The sequence below is a fragment of the Podarcis liolepis genome, assembly GCF_965112155.1.
Source record: "Podarcis liolepis genome assembly, contig: HAP1_SCAFFOLD_111, whole genome shotgun sequence".
Taxonomy (NCBI): Eukaryota; Metazoa; Chordata; class Lepidosauria; order Squamata; family Lacertidae; genus Podarcis; species Podarcis liolepis.
The window spans coordinates 53,513-71,402 of NW_028148713.1; the positions used below are offsets into that span (position 1 = coordinate 53,513).

The 17,890-nt window shown below is 49.6% G+C and overlaps 1 protein-coding gene across 2 annotated transcripts; it reads left to right on the plus strand.

Annotated features, from left to right (window-relative positions):
* The first annotated feature begins 4,056 nt into the window (after positions 1 to 4,056).
* On the plus strand, positions 4,057 to 12,698 carry LOC310699088 (uncharacterized protein). Of its 2 annotated transcripts, none has more exons than XM_083520705.1 (4): positions 4,057 to 4,365; positions 8,601 to 8,755; positions 9,696 to 10,773; positions 12,104 to 12,698. In XM_083520705.1, the coding sequence occupies exons 1-3, from the start codon at positions 4,064 to 4,066 to the stop codon at positions 10,442 to 10,444; spliced, it is 1,206 nt and encodes a 401-aa protein (XP_083376831.1). In that variant the 5' UTR covers positions 4,057 to 4,063; the 3' UTR covers positions 10,445 to 10,773; positions 12,104 to 12,698. The 2 variants fall into 2 exon arrangements, with proteins under 2 accessions (XP_083376831.1, XP_083376830.1); XM_083520704.1 differs by having other exon boundaries at positions 8,601 to 8,782; positions 12,104 to 12,471.
* Positions 12,699 to 17,890: the final 5,192 nt, after the last annotated feature.

Here is a 17,890-nt window from a genome sequence, read left to right on the forward strand (position 1 = left end):
GCAGAGGCTTCTGATTGGTCCAGCCCCGCTCTGGGGTGGGAAATGGGGTCAGGTGGTTCTGGGAGCCCAGTATAAACTGGTTTTCTGGCTGTAAACACAGGGAAAGGATGGCAGGTGTCCCTCTTGCTTTGAACTGGCGTTGGGAGTCAGGAGGGAGAGTCCCATGGTGAGGGGCTGCCCCCCTTATCAACATGCACCCCCACCTTCCCCATCCCTCTCCCCTCCTTCCTGCGCTTCCATGCCTGCCTGTGGGGCTTTTATGGGGGGGGGGTGTTAGACCAAAACTGTCCAGGGACTCTTTCCCAGAGGGATTCAGATGTCTCTGTGAAAGGAGTCACAGCACTGCACAGGCAAAGACCCCCCCCCAGCTCATGCTGGAAAGAGGGAGTGCGCATTCCAGTTCACATCACAGATCATTTTTAACCTAAGAGCGTCCAAATATTCCTCCTCCAATTCCTCTTAGTTAAGAAATTGCACTTTACAGGCTTCCCACAAGGCCTTCTTCATTTTTGCTCCTTAATATGCTCTCCCACCTGTTACATACATTACCTGGTCATTCAAATGAGCCATTTCTCCCGCAGAGGTGTGTTCTATAATATTCATGAAGCGTTTGAGCATGCGCACTCATTCTTCAGCTACCACCTGCTCTTTCTCCTTGTTATCTCGAGTCACCTCTCAACTGTAAATTATCTGTCCCTCTTTCAAGGCAAACCACCGACTTCTGACACGTTCTTCCCTTGGTTGGAACACCAGCAGGGAAAGGCGCCTCTGAGGGAGTCTTCCCACTTGTCATGTCCAACATCTGCTTTGTCTCATCTGTAGTGTCTCCAGCAACTCAGGTTGGGAGACATGAAACAACTCAGGTTGTCAAGATCCACCATTCCCCGAAGGGACCCCCTTCTTTTGCTTTTGCAAGCAGAGGTCGAAAGAGAACCTCCGTCTTTGAAAGCAGGCACGGTCGCTTCTTTTCTCCAAGGCCTTCCACCATGAGAGGAACGCAATGGGGTTGTGAGGGGGGAGAGAGACGAGAGACCCCCCTGCCGCCCCCTTGTCTGAGAGCCCTCCTTTCTGCTCCCCTCACAAGAGGGTCCCCGTTGTGTCTCTGAGGGGCAAGAGAGGAGGAGCCCCTCCCCCCGCTCCTTCCTCCCCTCAGCGGCTCTGAGGGAAACGACTTTTCCCGCCTTTCGAAATCGGAGCCTCGCCTCCGGTTGAGGCGCCAAGGAGGCCGGTTCCTGGCAGGCCAGGCTGCAGTATCCCTGGGCTGCCTCGCTTATCGGGGGATGTCTTCTATTTCGCCCTCATTTCTCTTCCTTTCTCTCGCTTTTCAAGCTTCTCTCTCTCTAGGAAGGCTGTCTAAACCAGTGTTTCCCAACCGGTGTTCCGCGGCACACTAGTGTGCCGTGAGACACCGGCTGGTGTGCCGTGGGAGGGAGGCGGGCGAGTCGGGCGGCGAGAGGCGGCGGCGGCGAGGATCCGCGTCGAGCCGGGGGCGGCTCCGCGGTGCTGGTGCCGAGCGGCGGGGCAGCGCGCGCAAAAGGGAGGAGCGCGAGACAGCGGAGGAGGAGGAGGCCGGCATGTCCGGGCAGCAGCAGCAACAGCAGCAGCAGCAACTCCCGGCGACGGCTCCTCCTCCGCCCGCTATCGCCGCCACCACCACAACAGCCGCCGCCGCCTCAGCTGCCGCCGTCCCTCAGTCCCTCGCTCTGCTGCCTCCTCCCACCCCGGCAAGGGGAAGGGAAAAAACTTTCACTTTTGTGCGTCCCTCCCGGCGTGACGCTGCGCGCTGACGTCACGGGGCGGGGCTTTAATGGTGGTGTGCCGCGAGATTTTTTTCCGGTAAACAGGTGTGCCGTTGCCCAAAAACGTTTGGGAAACACTGGTCTAAACAACCCCTTCGCCACTGCCTGCATCCCTCCCAGCATTTAAAAGTCCGACTTCTTTTCATTTGCTGCGTATAATCCTAACACCAGGACTTTTATTCCTTCCTGGCAATGTCTTTTTTCTTTTTGCAAGTGAATTTTTATTGTTTTCCTTACATATTCTTTTCCAACAAATTGTAATAGCACCATACATTTCCTTTGACTCTGCCGAGTCACGACCCCCCTCCCTCCCCACAACTGGTATATTTATCGTCTTTCCATCACACACATCATTCTCAAATTAGTACTATTATACATTGGAGGTATTATGTCAATCCTGCTAGTGTCTTGACCTCTTTACAATTCTTCTTTAAGTATTCAATAAATTTACTCCAGTTATTTTGGTATCTTTGATCTTCCTGGTCCCGGATCCTCCCTGACAGTTTGGCAAGTTCTGCCTATTCTGTCAACTTCGCCTGCCACTCCTGTATAGTTGGTATATCTTGTACTTTCCATCTTTGGGCCAGAAGGGTCCTCGCAGCAGCTGTAGCATACATGAACAAATTTTGATCTTCTATTTTAATTTCTGTTCCTATTAAGCCTAATAGTCACGCTTCTGGTCTTTTGGGGAAAGTATATCTAAATATTTTTTTGAGTTCATTATAAATTGCTTCCCAAATTTTTTTTTACCTTATCGCAGGTCCACCACATATGGAAATAGTCCCCATCTGCCTTTTTACATTTCCAACACTTTCTTTCTTTTTTCCTATACATTTTAGCTAATTTTACTGGCGTCAAATGCCATCTATACATCATTTTTAGCAAGTTTTCCTTCAAAGCCATGCATCCTGTGAATCTCAAACCCTCCTTCCATAATCTTTTCCACGCATCCAATTCAATGTTATGCCCAATATCAGTTGCCCATTTTATCATTGATTCCTTTACTTCTTCATCTTTTGTATACCATTCTAGCAATAAGCTATACATTCTTGATAAAGTTTTATCTTTACAGTCTATTAACTCGATTTGGAATTTCGATTTTTTACCTTCGAACCCATTTCTTTTTTTGTCTTCCTTTAATAAATCACTGATCTGATGGTATTGCAGCCACCCTGTTAACCTCTTTTCAATTTGGTCGTATGGTTTGAGCTTTATCCCTTGGGCTGTTTTCCTAGTAATATCCTCATATGTTATTCTTTCCCCTTCCATGTTTGCTTTTTTTGTTGTCAGCACCTCAATTGGTGATATCCACCACGGTGTCTTTCTTTCCAGGAGGTTTTTATTCCGATCCCATACTTCATATAAAGATTTCCTAATCACATGGTTTAGAAAACCTTTATGTACCTTTACTTTGTTATACCATAGGTACGAATGCCAACCATATCTATTATCATGGCCCTCTAAATCTAATAGGTCGGTGTTTTCTAAGGTCAGCCAGTCTTTTAACCATACCAAGCACGAAGCTTCATAATATAAAGTCAGGTCTGGTAAATCAAAACCTCCTCTCTCTTTCTTATCTACTAGTATCTTCATTTTTATCCTTGGCCTTTTTCCCTGCCAAACAAACTTCGCTAAGTTTTTTTGCCAATCCTTAAATTGTCTTTCCTGGCAATGTCTTTTTTCGATTTATCTGAAGGTATAAATTACTGGCCTCAAGCTTTACTGATTGTGTGAATGCACTTAGCCCTGTGCATTTATAAGAGCACGGCATTAATTTCGTGAGATCCGCACACTGATCCCATCACTTTTGGAAGCACTGCTGTGCAGCCCCACCCGAGGCTGGCTTACTCAGAAGTAAGTCCTACTCTCCCATGCAGGCAGGCATGGTCATTTCTTTTCTCTTCCACATCTGTCCCCCCCCCTTGAGTCTCCCCCACCCAAAGGATCGCGTGGGCGTTTCATTCCTTGCATGGGACACTTTTTCCTCTCTTTTTCCTGGGATGAAAAGCGGCTGCAGAAGCAGGAAAATCCGCTTGGCGGGGGGAAGAGATCATTTTCGGGAGGGGGGATCTCCTGTCTGGGAAGCCACTCGCTGAGCTGGGGGTTTTCCCCCGGGGGGGGGTGTGTCTTGATGGAGCCATCTCTGAGCCCAAGACACCTCCTGCCACTGCGCAGACCTTCGCCTCTTCTCCATCCCAGCCTTTCCTTGGGATCCTGGAGCCTCTCTTTTGGGGGAGGGGCAGAGCCAAGGTAACCCCCCCCCCATGGCCACCCCCGCCTCCCTTGCTGTTGGTCTGCTTCGATGGGGGCTCCTTGGGGCAGAGTCCTTGGCCCAGAGGGAGGGAAGGGGGCAGCCCCTGGAGCGCAGGCGCAGAAGCAGGAGAAACTGCAGCCAGGGAGAGGGAGGGAGAGGCGGGCTCGGTGCCCTCGGCTTGGCAAGGGTTAAAAGGAGCCGAGCTGGATTCCTAGAGAGGACAGGAAGTGAAGGACCTCCCTGCCCACTTCCCTTCCTGCCAGCCGCGAGGAGGCTGCTGCTTTCTTCTCTCCCTTGGCCCAAGCTTCCTGGGTGAGTCTCCTCTCTCTTCCCCCGGAGGGCGCCGTGGGGAGAAGGGGGTCCCAGGGGACAGGGAGGGGCATGGGGGTCCCTGCTCGGTGGGGGGAGACCCCCAAGTCAGGGCAGAAGGCAAAGGAGGCGCAGCAGCGAAGGGAGGGAGGGAGGGAGGGAGTGGCTGGCAGGCAGGCGTCGCCCCAGGAGTTGGGGGGAGAGGGGCGGGGAGGAGGAGGGGGAGAAGGGGCAGGAAGGGGGGAGAAGGGTTAAAAGGAGCCGGGGAAGGAAGGTGGGGCGCCCGGGGCGGAGGGAGGCGCTCCCCTCCTAGCCTGGAGGTCATCAAGTACCTTTGGCTGCTTCGTTCCTGTGCTTCAGGTAGAGTTGCACCTTTGCTTGGGCAAAATACAGGTGTGGGTGTGTGGGGGGTGTAATTGGGGGGCTACAGATTCCTTGACCTGGTGCAGAAATCCCTTCGTGACCCCCTGGAGCAGAGCACGCCAGGCCCTCCTGTCTTCCGCTGCCTCCCTCATGCTGGGAGCTTCCAGAACACTGTCCCACCATCTCGTCCTTCTCCTTGTGCCCTCCATCTTTCCCAACATGGGGGTCTTTTCCAGGGAGTCTTCTCTTCTCATGAGGGGGCCAAAGTATTGGAGTCTCAGCTTCAGGATCTGTCCTTCCAGTGAGCACTCAGGGCTGATTTCCTTCAGAATGGAAAGGTTTGATCTTCTTGCAGTCCATGGGACTCTGCACCATAATTCAAATGCAATGCAATGCAATCCATTGCAATGATCCAATGGAAGCTCACAGTCACTGCAAACATTCCAGCAACAATATTGACAGGAAATCCTCCTGACCTGCTGGATTTCTGCCTGCCAGAATGATGTAGAAACGAAGGCCAAAAAGTGGGGAGGGGGGATGGTGGGAGAGAGAGCAACAAAGCCTGCTTCTCTTCCTCATAGATTGGCATACCCCAGGGCACCAAGGTCCCTTTGGCTCCCCCATGAAATATTTGAGGCCCCCACCCCGTTAATGGGCATTGCCATTCAACTGGTGTGTGCACGCTGCATCTTGGGATCAGCTTTGCAGGGTGGGGCTTACTTGGGCCCATGGGCGTCCAATGGGGAGAATTAAATCCTTGATTAAATGAGATTCTGCCCCTTAACATAAATCCTGGCTATGCCCGATGCCTACTTCCTCTAATATTTTATTCAGGTTGGCACCCCTGATTAACTGTAGCTGTTCACTGCTGCTGCTGCTATTATTATTATTACTACTACTACTATTCGGTGTGTATCCTGCCCTTCATCCAAAGTTTACAGGGCGATTCGCAACATAAACATGCAAAATTAGAACACCAAATGCATAATGAAACAAAGGCAAAGGCAAACCAATGATCTCTCCACCCACAAACATATTGAAAAGGCCATAGAATGCTAACCAGCCAAAGGCCCAGTTATAGAAAAAGGTTTTTGCCTGGCACCTCAAGATGTCAGGAAGGGGCCAGGTGTGCCTCCCTTGGGAGACCTTCCCCCAAATGGGGAACCACTGCAGAAAAGGAGAAGGCACACAGAGGAGAGGCTGGATGGCCATCGGTCAGGGATGGTCTAGTTGAGATTGCTGCATTGCCCCAGAGGGTTGGCTAGATGACCCTCAGGGGTCCCTTCCTACTCTACAACTCTCTGGCGCAGGTTTGTGGATTTTTAGGTACAAGTTGGATGCAGGGGGTGCATAGGATTCTAGCCCATCTTATGCACCGTCGGCTCAGGAATAAGTAAGTCCCGCTGATCATGATGAGACTCCCAGGCTGTGCAGCCCGGCTTTTTAAATAAATGTTTTCCTTTTCAGATAATACAGAGCATGGTGAAATCCCAATAAATAGTGCCTTTGCTAGACTCTTTTCAGGCACCTGCTAAAAGCAGTCTTGTTTAGGCAAGCTTACTCAGATGATTGGGAAGCTGAAGGAATTTGAATCTGTTTTAATACTTTAGCTTTTGTATGTTTTAAAGTAGGGTTGTTAATTTTTCTTGATTTTACTGCTGTCATTTTTTGTTTTGTTTTATGTTTTGGTAAACAGTTTTGCAGGCTTTTAAAAATAAACTTTATTAAATAAACAATAAATATAAATAAAATAACAGAACCCATCCTGTGGATTTAAGTATATGTCCCCAGTGGCCTCCTTGTTATCAGAGGCCCAGAATCCACATGCCTTTGTAAGAAAATATGAAATAAAGTCAAAACAAAATCAATGGGGTGGGGGGGAGTGACAGGAAATTTTCCGCACCAGCTAACACCTGACCTTGCTACGCCACTGCATGGGGGCATGCAAAGAAACCCCCTTCAGATTGAGGGATAAGTCAGATTTCTGAACAGAGGCTGTAGCCAGACGGGAACATTTGCACATGGGAGGAGCACAGGGAGAAGAAAAGCCCTTCTGCATCTGCAGCAGCACAACTGGGCCACTTCCTCTGTCCCAGATGCAACAAAACATGTCTCTCCCCTATTCAGGCTAAACAAGTAGACAAACTAATGTGAAAACAGATTTATCCTCAGGAAATGCTAAACAAGGATAAAAGACTCCTTCTCCCAACCTTCTGGGATTATCAGTCATTGGGTGGCTTGTACTATTAACAGAGGACATGGAAAACATAAAATCCTTTTTGGCTATCTGTAATAAAATTCTAGCCACCTTGAAAGGTACTTGTAAAACCTTCTGGAAAAATCTAGCAGAGCGTCTGTGGGTTTTGATAAAAAAGAAATGGAAATTGGTGCAGTCTCAAAAGAGGCTAGTTCTTTCAAGCTACCCTCAGCCTTTGGGAATCTTGTCACAAGAGGAGTGTAAAGCTCACCTCTGGAGTTTATAAAGGGTATACATGCCTGGTGTTCTTAAGAACACTACAGATTTAGGACATGTGGAAGATCTATACTTTGATGGCTTCCATGCCAGGGTGGGGGCCACATTTTGAGACTGGAGACTTGCGAAGGTTGTGTATAAACACAGACAATATCTAAGAAGGAGTGGTGTATTCGTCTCATGATATTTCAGAAATGTGGCATCACCAGCTCCTCTGCTTCCACATACAGATTTGGTCCCTAGGGAACCCCTGACAGAGGCAAATAGGGCCACAACATCTGCCTGGCTTGCAGTGAGAGAGCTCAAAGAGTGTGAACTGGGCTCTCCATTCAAAGCACCTAGCATGGGGGCACCCACATGTAATAGCTACTTGTCTACTTTCTGCCCATGCTCTGGGGTTGCAGTTTTCAGGACTGGGGACAGGGCGCCACTGGTTTTGCCACCAAGTTCTGTCCAAAAGCCCCACTGAGTTCAATGGGATATGTGAGAGAGTATAGGCCCATACCCCAGAACGAACCTAAGGATTAGGTTGTTCATAAGAAGAGGAGGGAGTGAAGGGAGAGGGAAGGGTTAATCTCAATAATATCAGGACCCAAGCTAACTGCTGCAGTTGTGCTTAAGCAGCTAGCAGCAGCTGTGGTTAAAACCACAATTGCTTCAGCTATGTAGGCCAGAAGCTGTTTCCTGTTTCCTGCTTCCTGCTTCAGTAATGCAAGAGAAGAAGAACACACATACAAGGGAGGGAGGGGAGCTTAGCTAGCCATATAGCCATATGCCGTATAAGGTAATAAGTTGTAACCTTGCCAGCTGATTGGGGAGACGAATGCATGCTCCCAGGTATAAGAATGCTTGCTGAACACAGTATACGGGCCGCCAGTCTTTGGAAGATATTCCACTGGCAGCCTCTGCGCAGATCTCAATAAAACTCTTTTCTCCGAAGAAGTTGCTTCCCTGGTGCTTTTGTTCTCGGTCCTGGGCAAGCGGGCAAATGAATCCCCTGTAAGCTAAGGCTTCATTGTCAACCTACGTATACAAGCTGACGTGGTTGGAAGGAGGGAGAGGGTGCCTGGAGGGTATATATGCTGCATGTAACTTGTCATTTCTTTGGACTTGCTGTGGACTCACCACGCAAGTGCCTTCTGCTATCCGGAGAGCAGAATAAACTCTTTCTTTGAACCAACTCGGTGTCATTTTGACTTCCTTCCTCCTGTCACGGAGCAACGCAGACCCAATCGGTGAACTCCAATAAGGCTACATTGGAACCACTGGAGATGTTTAGGAAAAGGGCTTGTGTTGGGAAGGGGCTGCCCCATTTGTGCTTCTTCAGGGGCAGGAGAATATCTAGGGCAGGAGAATCCCTGCAGGGCCTCTGAGGTTCCCTTTGCTTCTTCCTCTCTCCCAGGCTCCTCGACTCCTTAGGAAGGATGAAAGAGACTGATCCTGCAAAGCTAGCGAGGATGGAAGGGGGAAGATGGACGGTTGACCTGGTCAGGTTGTTTCCCGCATCCCTCCCCACAACCTCTGAGCGTTCCCTCTCAGGGACCTCCAAGAGATCTGGTGACTTGGATGGATGGAGCTGGAGAGGTATTGGGGCTTGCTCAGCTTGGGGGTGGGGGGAGGCAGGCAGGCGGATGGAGATGGAGAAGGGGAGCACCTTTTCAGGCTCTTCCACCTGCCTGCCTGAACCTCCACTGTTTGGAGGGAGACCAACAGCGTCTGGGATTCTAACATCCCCACGGTGAATCCTGAATGGAGGGATATCAACTCTTTCCTCTGTGAATGTTCTCCATCTAGTCATGCCTTTTTAAACAAGGACCAGGCTTGTCTGAACCTCCCAGGCCTTCTTCAATATTGGCTTCAGAGCTTTTAGGGAAGTTGAAATAACTTCTGTGAGGTCTGTTGTTTTGGCTTCTGTCTGCATTTGACTGACCTCGGAGATGGAGTGGATTCCAGGATTGAGCCAAACAAAATCTATCCCAGATTAAAGCCAACCAGTATGTCAGTTAATACCAATCAACAAAGGCAGTGAAAACTATAGTAAGGCCTCACACCTAACTCTCTCCAGTTCTTCCTCTATCACAAGCATTTATTAACTTGCTTCAATAATGGATGTGAACCATGTCGCCTTCGCTCTGAGTGGGGTTTGGGTCCAGGACAGCGCTGCAGAGTTTGCATGACTTACACTAACATGGCAGTGCATTGCTGGGGGGGGGGGGTCCAGGTGTTGGATTTGATGCTTCTGTGTCACCTGTCACAGTATGCTGGCAGTGTGGCCCCACCGGTTTCAAGAGAGTCATGTGCCCCGCATGCATGCTGAAACGCTGAGGGGTTGAAGATGCCACACATCAACAATGACATTAAGTTAGACTCCATGGATGTCCGCTTGAGGCTGAAACGGAGCACTCTCAAGTCTCACAGTGAGGTGGGGGGGATTTGTTCAATATTCTGGAGCACCATTTCTTTTTGAGGTTCTAATTAGCTTTTCTCTTCATTGCAGATGGTGATGAATTGGAAGGGAAGAACAAGGGGGACCAGAACAGAATCCACATAGCAGAGAAGTCATATAAATATTCAGAGTGTGGAGAGAACATCCGTCAGAGCTCCCAGTCCACCTCCCATCAAAGAAAGAGCTTCTTTAGGAGTGATAGCTTCACTTCACACGAAAGAACAAAGAGTAGGGAGAAATTGTATCAGTGCAGAGAATGTGGAAAGAGCTTCACTTGGAAGGTCAGTCTCGCTTCCCATCATAGAATTCATACAGGAGAGAAACCCTATCAGTGCTTCGAATGTGGAAAGAGCTTTAGTTGCAGCCACCATCTGACTTCCCATCAAAGAATTCATACGGGGGAGAAACCCTATCATTGCTTGCAGTGTGGAAAGAGCTTCAGGCGGAAGGATCATCTCACTCCCCACCAAAGAATTCATACGGGGGAGAAACCCTATCAGTGCTTGGAATGTGGGAAGAGCTTCAGTCAAGGCTCCCATCTCACTTCCCATCAAAAAATTCATACAGGGGAGAAATTGTATCAGTGCTTTGAATGTGGGAAGAGCTTCAGTCAAAGTGCATCTCTCACTTCCCATCATAGAATTCATACAGGGGAGAAACCCTATCAGTGCTTCGAATGTGGGAAGAGCTTCAGTCAGGGGATTTCTCTCACTTCCCATCAAAGAATTCACACTGAGGGACAACCAAAAAGGAAAAAAGGAAAAAATATTAAACAACCCTTACAAAACACAAGTGTATAAAAAAGAGAAGGGGGGAGAATAACTAAAAATACCCTTTATCACCTTTGTATCATATATATCATATCATTTATCAACCCATAGAAAGGCAGGCTCCCCCAGCTCTCCCCTGGGTGCCCCCCTCTTTTCCCCGTCTTCCACCCTGAGAGATCTTTCCTTCCCTGCATTCCTTGCAGGTCCCTCCCCCCTCTTCCTGTTTTTGTTGTTGTTTTTTAGTCGTTTAGTCATGTCCGACTCTTCATGACCCCATGGACCAGAGCACACCAGGCACCTCTGTCTTCCACTGCCTCCCGCAGTTTGGTCGAAGTCATGCTGGGTGCTTCGAGAAACAGGTAACTTCCTGTTTTAGATAATTTTTAAACCTTTATTGTACCGAAATTTTAAAAATACATACAATATAAAACATTACATTCAAACATTACAGATTATGAATACACAAAAAGTATAAATGAAATAAAAGAGAGAGAAAAAGTAGAAGAATAGAAAATGATGTTATTTACGATAAAGAAAAGCCTTCCAACTATACTCATTGTACTATTTTGAACTTAAATTTTTTACAGTTTCCTAAATCTTCGCCCCCACACACCTCACATTCTCCTTTTTGGTTCTAGTTTTCTCCAATATTTCCTTATACTAAAGGACTCATTCGATATACTGTTGTTACCTGCTCTGAGCCCGGCTTCGGCTGGGGTGGGCAGGATATAAATAAAATATTATTATCATCTGCCATAAAGCTTTTGTTATCACAGTAATCTTTAAGATATTCTTTGATTACTTTCCATTCTTTATTACCATCTTGTATTTCCTCTTACTGCTCTGGTTATTCTTGCTAATAATAATAATAATAATAATTTATTATTTATACCCCGCCCATCTGGCTGGGTTTCCCCAGCCACTCTGGGCGGCTTCCAACAAAACACTAAAATACAGTAACCTATTAAACATTAAAAGCTTCCCTAAAGAGGGCTGCCTTCAGATGTCTTCTAAAAGTTTGGTAGTTATTTTTCTCTTTGACATCTGGTGGGAGGGTGTTCCACAGGGCGGGTGCCACTACCAAGAAGGCCCTCTGCCTGGTTCCCTGTAACTTAGCTTCTCTCAGTGAGAGAACCACCAGAAGGCCCTTGGAGCTGGACCTCAGTGTCCAGGCAGAACGATGGAGGTAGAGATGCTCCTTCAGGTATCCTGGGTCGAGACCATTTAGGGCTTTAAAGGTCAGCACCAACACTTTGAATTGTGCCCAGAAACGTCCTGGGAGCCAGTGTAGGTCTTTCAAGACCGGTGTTATGTGGTCTCGGCAGCCGCTCCCAGTCACCAGTCTAGCTGCTGCACTGTGGATTAGTTGTAGTTTCCGGGTCACCTTCAAAGGTAGCCCCACATAGAGCGCATTGCAGTAGTCCAAGCGAGAGATAACCAGAGCATGTACCACTCTGGCGAGACAGTCTGCAGGCGGGTAGGGTCTCATCCTGCGTACCAGATGGAGCTGATAAACAGCTGCCCTGGGCACAGAATTGACCTGCTCCTCCATGGACAGCTGTGAGTCCAAAATAACTCCCAGGCTGCGCAGCTGGTCCTTCAGGGGCACACTTACACCATTCAGGACCAGGGTGTCCCCTACACCTGCCCGCCTCCTGTCCCCCCAAAACAGTACTTCTGTCTTTTCAGGATTCAACCTCAATCTGTTAGCCGCCATCCATCCTCCAACCACCTCCAGGCACTCACACAGGAACTTCACCGCCTTCACTGCTTCCGATTTGAAAGAGAGGTAGAGCTGGGTATCATCCGCTTACTGATGAACACCCAGCCCAAACCCCATGATGATCTCTCCCAGCGGCTGCATGTAGATGTTGAAAAGCATGGGGGAGAGGGCAGAACCCTGAGGCACCCCACAAGTGAGAGCCCAGGGGTCTGAACACTCATCCCCCACCACCACTTTCTGAACACGGCCCTGAACTGTAAGTATGCTGGCAATTTCGTTTGCCATTTGAATTTTGAGGGGATGGTTTCGCTTTTCCAACTTTTCGCAATTAGAATCCTGGCAGCAGTTGTGGCATACATAAATAATGGTCTATTTGACTTCTTGATTTCCGTTGTCATGATTCCTAACAAAAAAATCTCCGGGCTCTTGGAACGCGTGAATACTGGAAAACTGTCCTCCTCCTTTGTGTGTCCTCCTTCATTCAAAATAAAGGAATCTTAATATAAAACATGGGGCTCAGGCCAGCAGCCAGTGGCAGAGCAGTCAAGCTCCCTCCCACGCTGCGGACAAAAAGCCGAAAAGTCCGCAACGTGCCCAACCGAGGACGCCAAAAATGCGGCCCAGCCTGGCGGAGGGGCCAAATCTCTCCTCCGCCCCCCATCCAGGCAAAGCAAAGAAGGCCGGCTACTTGCCTCAATCCAGCCGCCTGGACACGCTCCTGATCTTGGAAGGAAGAAGAGCAAAAGAGGCTTGAGCAACGGAGTCATCCTCTTTTCTTTTGGCCTTAGGCCCACCCCCAGCTGGCCGTCCATTGTCCTCCCTGTCCATGGGCAGGTCAAAGGCCGGATCAAGCAGGCAGGTGGCACCCGCCCAGGTGAGCCCCGTTCGGTGCTGCAAACCCCGCCCACCTGTGGGGAAGAGAGGGTGGATATTCTGGGATATGGTGCAAAAGTTTTAAAAGTTAATGTCTCCCCATGCTCAGAGTTCATACTGCTATTTGAACCTGCTGCGCAACAATAAAGGCTCTAAGTCTACTGACTGCTGTTTTGCTCCAAATTACTTGGCTGGGATTTCCTTCTTTTACTGACCACATGGACCAGTGGGGGACTTGTACCCCAACGAGCTGGGCTGCCGAGTAGTCTCTCAACCCAGAGTTTTCTTTCACAGAGGCCATATAAAGTTCCTTTCCCCATTTGTCAGGAGCCTGATCTCCACTTGGGGTTCCTCCTTCCGCACCCCAAGGTTCCTCCAAGGCCTTGGGAAAGGAAACTGATGCAGGCTCTGGTTGCTGCCCAGGGCCCTGCAGGGGATTCAGGCTGGGGGGGGGCTGTCTCTTCCTCTGGCCATTGCAGCCCCCAGGAAGCCTTGGAAGAAAGGCAGGAGACCCTCAGCAGACAACAAACAAGCTTGTTTCTTCTCCAAAATGGCTTCCTCTTCTGAAGCCGCTGGCCTGGCCTCTTCCAATGGAGAGGCCTCCTCTGTTGGGCAAACATGGCGAGGAAAGAGGCTGCCCTGCGGAGGCAAAGCCATCATGGCAGGAAGGCGGCTGTGGATACACCGTGAGTGCTGGCACCCAAAGGTGCCACCCTCCTTCAGCCAGGAGGAGAAACCCCAAGAGCGTGGGACCCATGTGGCCCACAGGGGAGCCATGGCATCTCTGGGAGCGGCTGGGGCCTCCAGAAGATACAACATGGTGTTCCTGCCTATTTCAGAAAAGGGCGGGAAATGCCATCTCCTGGCCCTGCCGCCTCTGTGGGCTCCTGTGGCCATGGGGGGGACCCAGCTGACCCCCAAAACAATGGGGGAAAGAGGAACAGGGAGAGAATGAAGGAGAAATGAAGAAGAAGCTGGGAGGGGGAGCAGCCAAGACTCAGGAGGAAAACTCCCTCAGGAAAGTGGGTGAAGAAAGCGGATTGGCCAGCTGTCCAGTGCAGAGGCTTCTGATTGGTCCAGCCCCGCTCTGGGGTGGGAAATGGGGTCAGATGGTTCTGGGAGCCCAGTATAAACTGGTTTTCTGGCTGGAAACACAGGGAAAGGATGGCAGGTGTCCCACTTGTTTTTAACTGGCATTGGGAGAGTCCCATGGTGAGGGGCTGCCCCCTGAGCAACATGCACCCCTCCCCACCTTCCTGGGCTTCCCCATTCATGCCTGTGGGACTTTTATGGGGGGGGGGGCTTGTTAGACCAAAACTGTCCAGGGACTCTTTCCCAGAGGGATTCAGATGTCTCTGTGAAAGGAGTCACAGCACTGCACAGGCAAAGACCCCCCCCCAGCTCATGCTGGAAAGAGGGAGTGCGCATTCCAGTTCACATCACAGATCATTTTTAACCTAAGACCGTCCAAATATCCCTCCTCCAATTCCTATTAGTTAAGAAATTGCACTTTACAGGCTTCCCGCAAGGCCTTCTTCGTTTTTGCTCCTTAATATGCTCTCCCACCTGTACATACATTACCTGGTCATTCAAATGAGCCATTTCTTCCACAGAGGTGTGTTCTATAATATTCATGAAGCGTTTGAGCATGCGCACTCATTCTTCAGCTACCACCTGCTCTTTCTCCTTCTTATCTCGAGTCACCTCTCAACTGTAAATTATCTGTCCCTCTTTCAAGGCAAACCTCCGACTTCTGACACGTTCTTCCCTTGGTTGTAACACCAGCAGGGAAAGGCGCCTCTGAGGGAGTCTTCCCACTTGTCATGTCCAACATCTGCTTTGTCTCATCTGTAGTGTCTCCAGCAACTCAGGTTGGGAGACATGAAACAACTCAGGTTGTCAAGATCCACCATTCCCCGAAGGGACCCCCTTCTTTTGCTTTTGCAAGCAGAGGTTGAAAGAGAACCTCCGTCTTTGAAGGCAGGCATGGTCGCTTCTTTTCTCCAAGGCCTTCCACCATGAGAGGAACGCAATGGGGTTGTGAGGGGGGAGAGAGACGAGAGACCCCCCTGCCGCCCCCTTGTCTGAGAGCCCCCCTTTCTGCTCCCCTCACAAGAGGGTCCCCGTTGTGTCTCTGAGGGGCAAGAGAGGAGGAGCCCCTCCCCCCGCTCCTTCCTCCCCTCAGCGGCTCTGAGGGAAACGACTTTTCCCGCCTTTCGAAATCGGAGCCTCGCCTCAGGTTGAGGCGCCAAGGAGGCCGGTTCCTGGCAGGCCAGGCTGCAGTATCCCTGGGCTGCCTCGCTTATCGGGGGATGTCTTCTATTTCGCCCTCATTTCTCTTCCTTTCTCTCGCTTTTCAAGCTTCTCTCTCTCTCTAGAAAGGCTGTCTAAACAACCCCTTCGCCAATGCCTGCATCCCTCCCAGCATTTAAAAGTCCGACTTCTTTTCATTTGCTGCGTATAATCCTAACACCAGGACTTTTATTCCTTCCTGGCAATGTCTTTTTTCGATTTATCTGAAGGTATAAATTACTGGCCTCAAGCTTTACTGATTAACCATTTTCCATGGGTCCTTTTTACGTGGGTCTTCTGCAAGCTTATTAAATCTCATTCCCAGGGGCGCCGACTTATAAAAAATATTGGGGGAGCCCGCGAAAGCTCATGAATAATAAATAAGCTCATGAATATGCAAATAAAGTGGTGGCGCCTCCTCGTGAGCGAATAGGGGAGAGCGTGCTGCGCCTATTAATCAGCTCCGAAGGAAATTGGGTGGAGCTTTTGCTCGGGAGGGAGGGCAGGAGGCATGCAGCCTGACCCTGTGCATTTTGGGCTGGGGGAGGGGCGGCGGCGGCGCTCGGCTGGAGGGGCGTCCGAGATTATTGGGGGGGCAGAGCCCCCCCAAACGAATTTTTGAGGGGGCTCGGGCCCCCTCAGGCCCCATGGAGTCGGCGCCTATGCTCATTCCTGCTTTCTTAATACATGTGTTATCTTACGCCTTTCGGATTTCAAATTTAGTCCATCACATTCCAGGTTAGAAATTTATAAGCCATATTTTAGAAACCCGAGTCTTTATTTTCGCAAAGAAAACAATGAAGGAAGGTGAGGAGAGGTGACCCCACCTAGGCCTGAAGTCACACCCCCCCCCCAAGCAGGCTCAAAGCTTCTCAAAGCTTCTCAAAATCATTTTCTCAGCCGCTAAGCATCAGAAACATTCCGCTTGCTGTAACTAAAAAGATTGCAACAAGGTAGAGAACAGAGCCCATTGTCTTCTCAGGCCGTTCTCAGAACCACATTGCAACTTGCTTTCTCTCCGGGAAGCATGCCAAAGCACAAGAATGAAACAACGGGAACACTCTGAAAACCCCATCAACCCCCTTTCCTGCCAAGAGTCCACAATAGTCCCAAGACAGCTTTCTGTACATGCTCAGGAACCTCAACATGGGGCAGGACTCCTGAGGGAGGAGAAAGGAGGAGGGAACTGGAAAGGGGTAGATATGATTGTGCACATGACTGTGAACTTCATGCATGCTTTTTGTGACTTATCACACTTGCTCCTTCTACCAGTTCATGGATGGTAGAAATAAAAGCCTTTTTCTCCAAAACTATTCCTTGAGTGTCTGTTGACTCCCACTTCCCTTTCCCAGGCGCAATATTTTTCCCACCCGAGGGCAAAGCCTCATAAGGCTACATTTCTTGGTGCGTTGGCCGGGAGAAACTGAATCCCTGAGGATAAGGGATGTGGGTTCAAGGCGTCCCTGCGGTGAACAGCTCGGTTCGTGTCAGCAGTTCCAGTGCACATCCTGCCAAGTTCGTGGGAGGAATTGCCACCCGTTCCTGAGTGGACACACTGCAAGGACCGGAGAAAAAGCAACGGCCGAAGGAAGGAACCTCGAGGAAAAAGGTAGGCTCCACATGGTATAGGTGGGAGCAAAGAGAGTTTGATCAGCTCCGGCAGCAGGGTAGAAGAAGTGCCACTGGTTTTGCCCAGAAGCAGCAGTAAAGGGTGCTCTTGGGCCCCGGATGAAGTCGTGAAGCGCTGCCGGTTGGTTTTGGTAAAAAGGGGATTTGGGGAGGTGCATAGGTTTTTCTGAATGTGCGTGTGGGGACACTCCAGTGAATGTTTTGAGTGTGTGAGACGTTGGAAGCAACGTCTGGCCTGTGACTGAGTGGAAAAATAACGTTAGGAGGAGGGGTGTCCCAGTATCCCAAGTGTCCAAGTGTTCCAGGGTCATGGAGAAAAAGCAGTAAAACAACTCCCACGACCCCCCTGCAATGTTTCCTGAAGAAGAAAAAACCTGATGAAAAAAAGACTCCAACACTTATGTGAAGTTCCTGACCATCCCCCATGGCTTAGGAAAAGCAGAACTGTGATTACCCGTGCCGTGCCAAACTGTGCCCAGTATGGCAGCAAGTACAAGTTAGGAAAAAACTAACTGAGGGAGGAGGGAACTGGAAAGGGGTATATATGCTTGTGCACATGACTGTGAACTCATGCATGCTTTTTGTGACTTATCACACTTGCTCCTTCTACCAGTTCATGGATGGTAGAAATAAAGACTTTTCTCCGAAACTATTCCTTGAGTGTCTGTTGACTCCCATTTTCCCTTTCCCGGGCGCAATATTTTTCCCACCCGAGGGCAAAGCCTCATAAGGCTACAACAGCACAAGTCCAGCCCCAATAATTCCGACTTGCTCTTCTTCATGAGATTCCACCTGTGCAGGATCTCCCAGCTCCTTCTAATTCTTCCTCCAGAATTCCTCCGCTTTCAGAATCATAACTGTCAACTTTTCCCTTTTCTTGCGAGGAATCCTATTCGGAATAAGGGAATTCCCCTTAAAAAAGGGAAACGTTGGCAGCCATGTTCAGAATCCACACACAC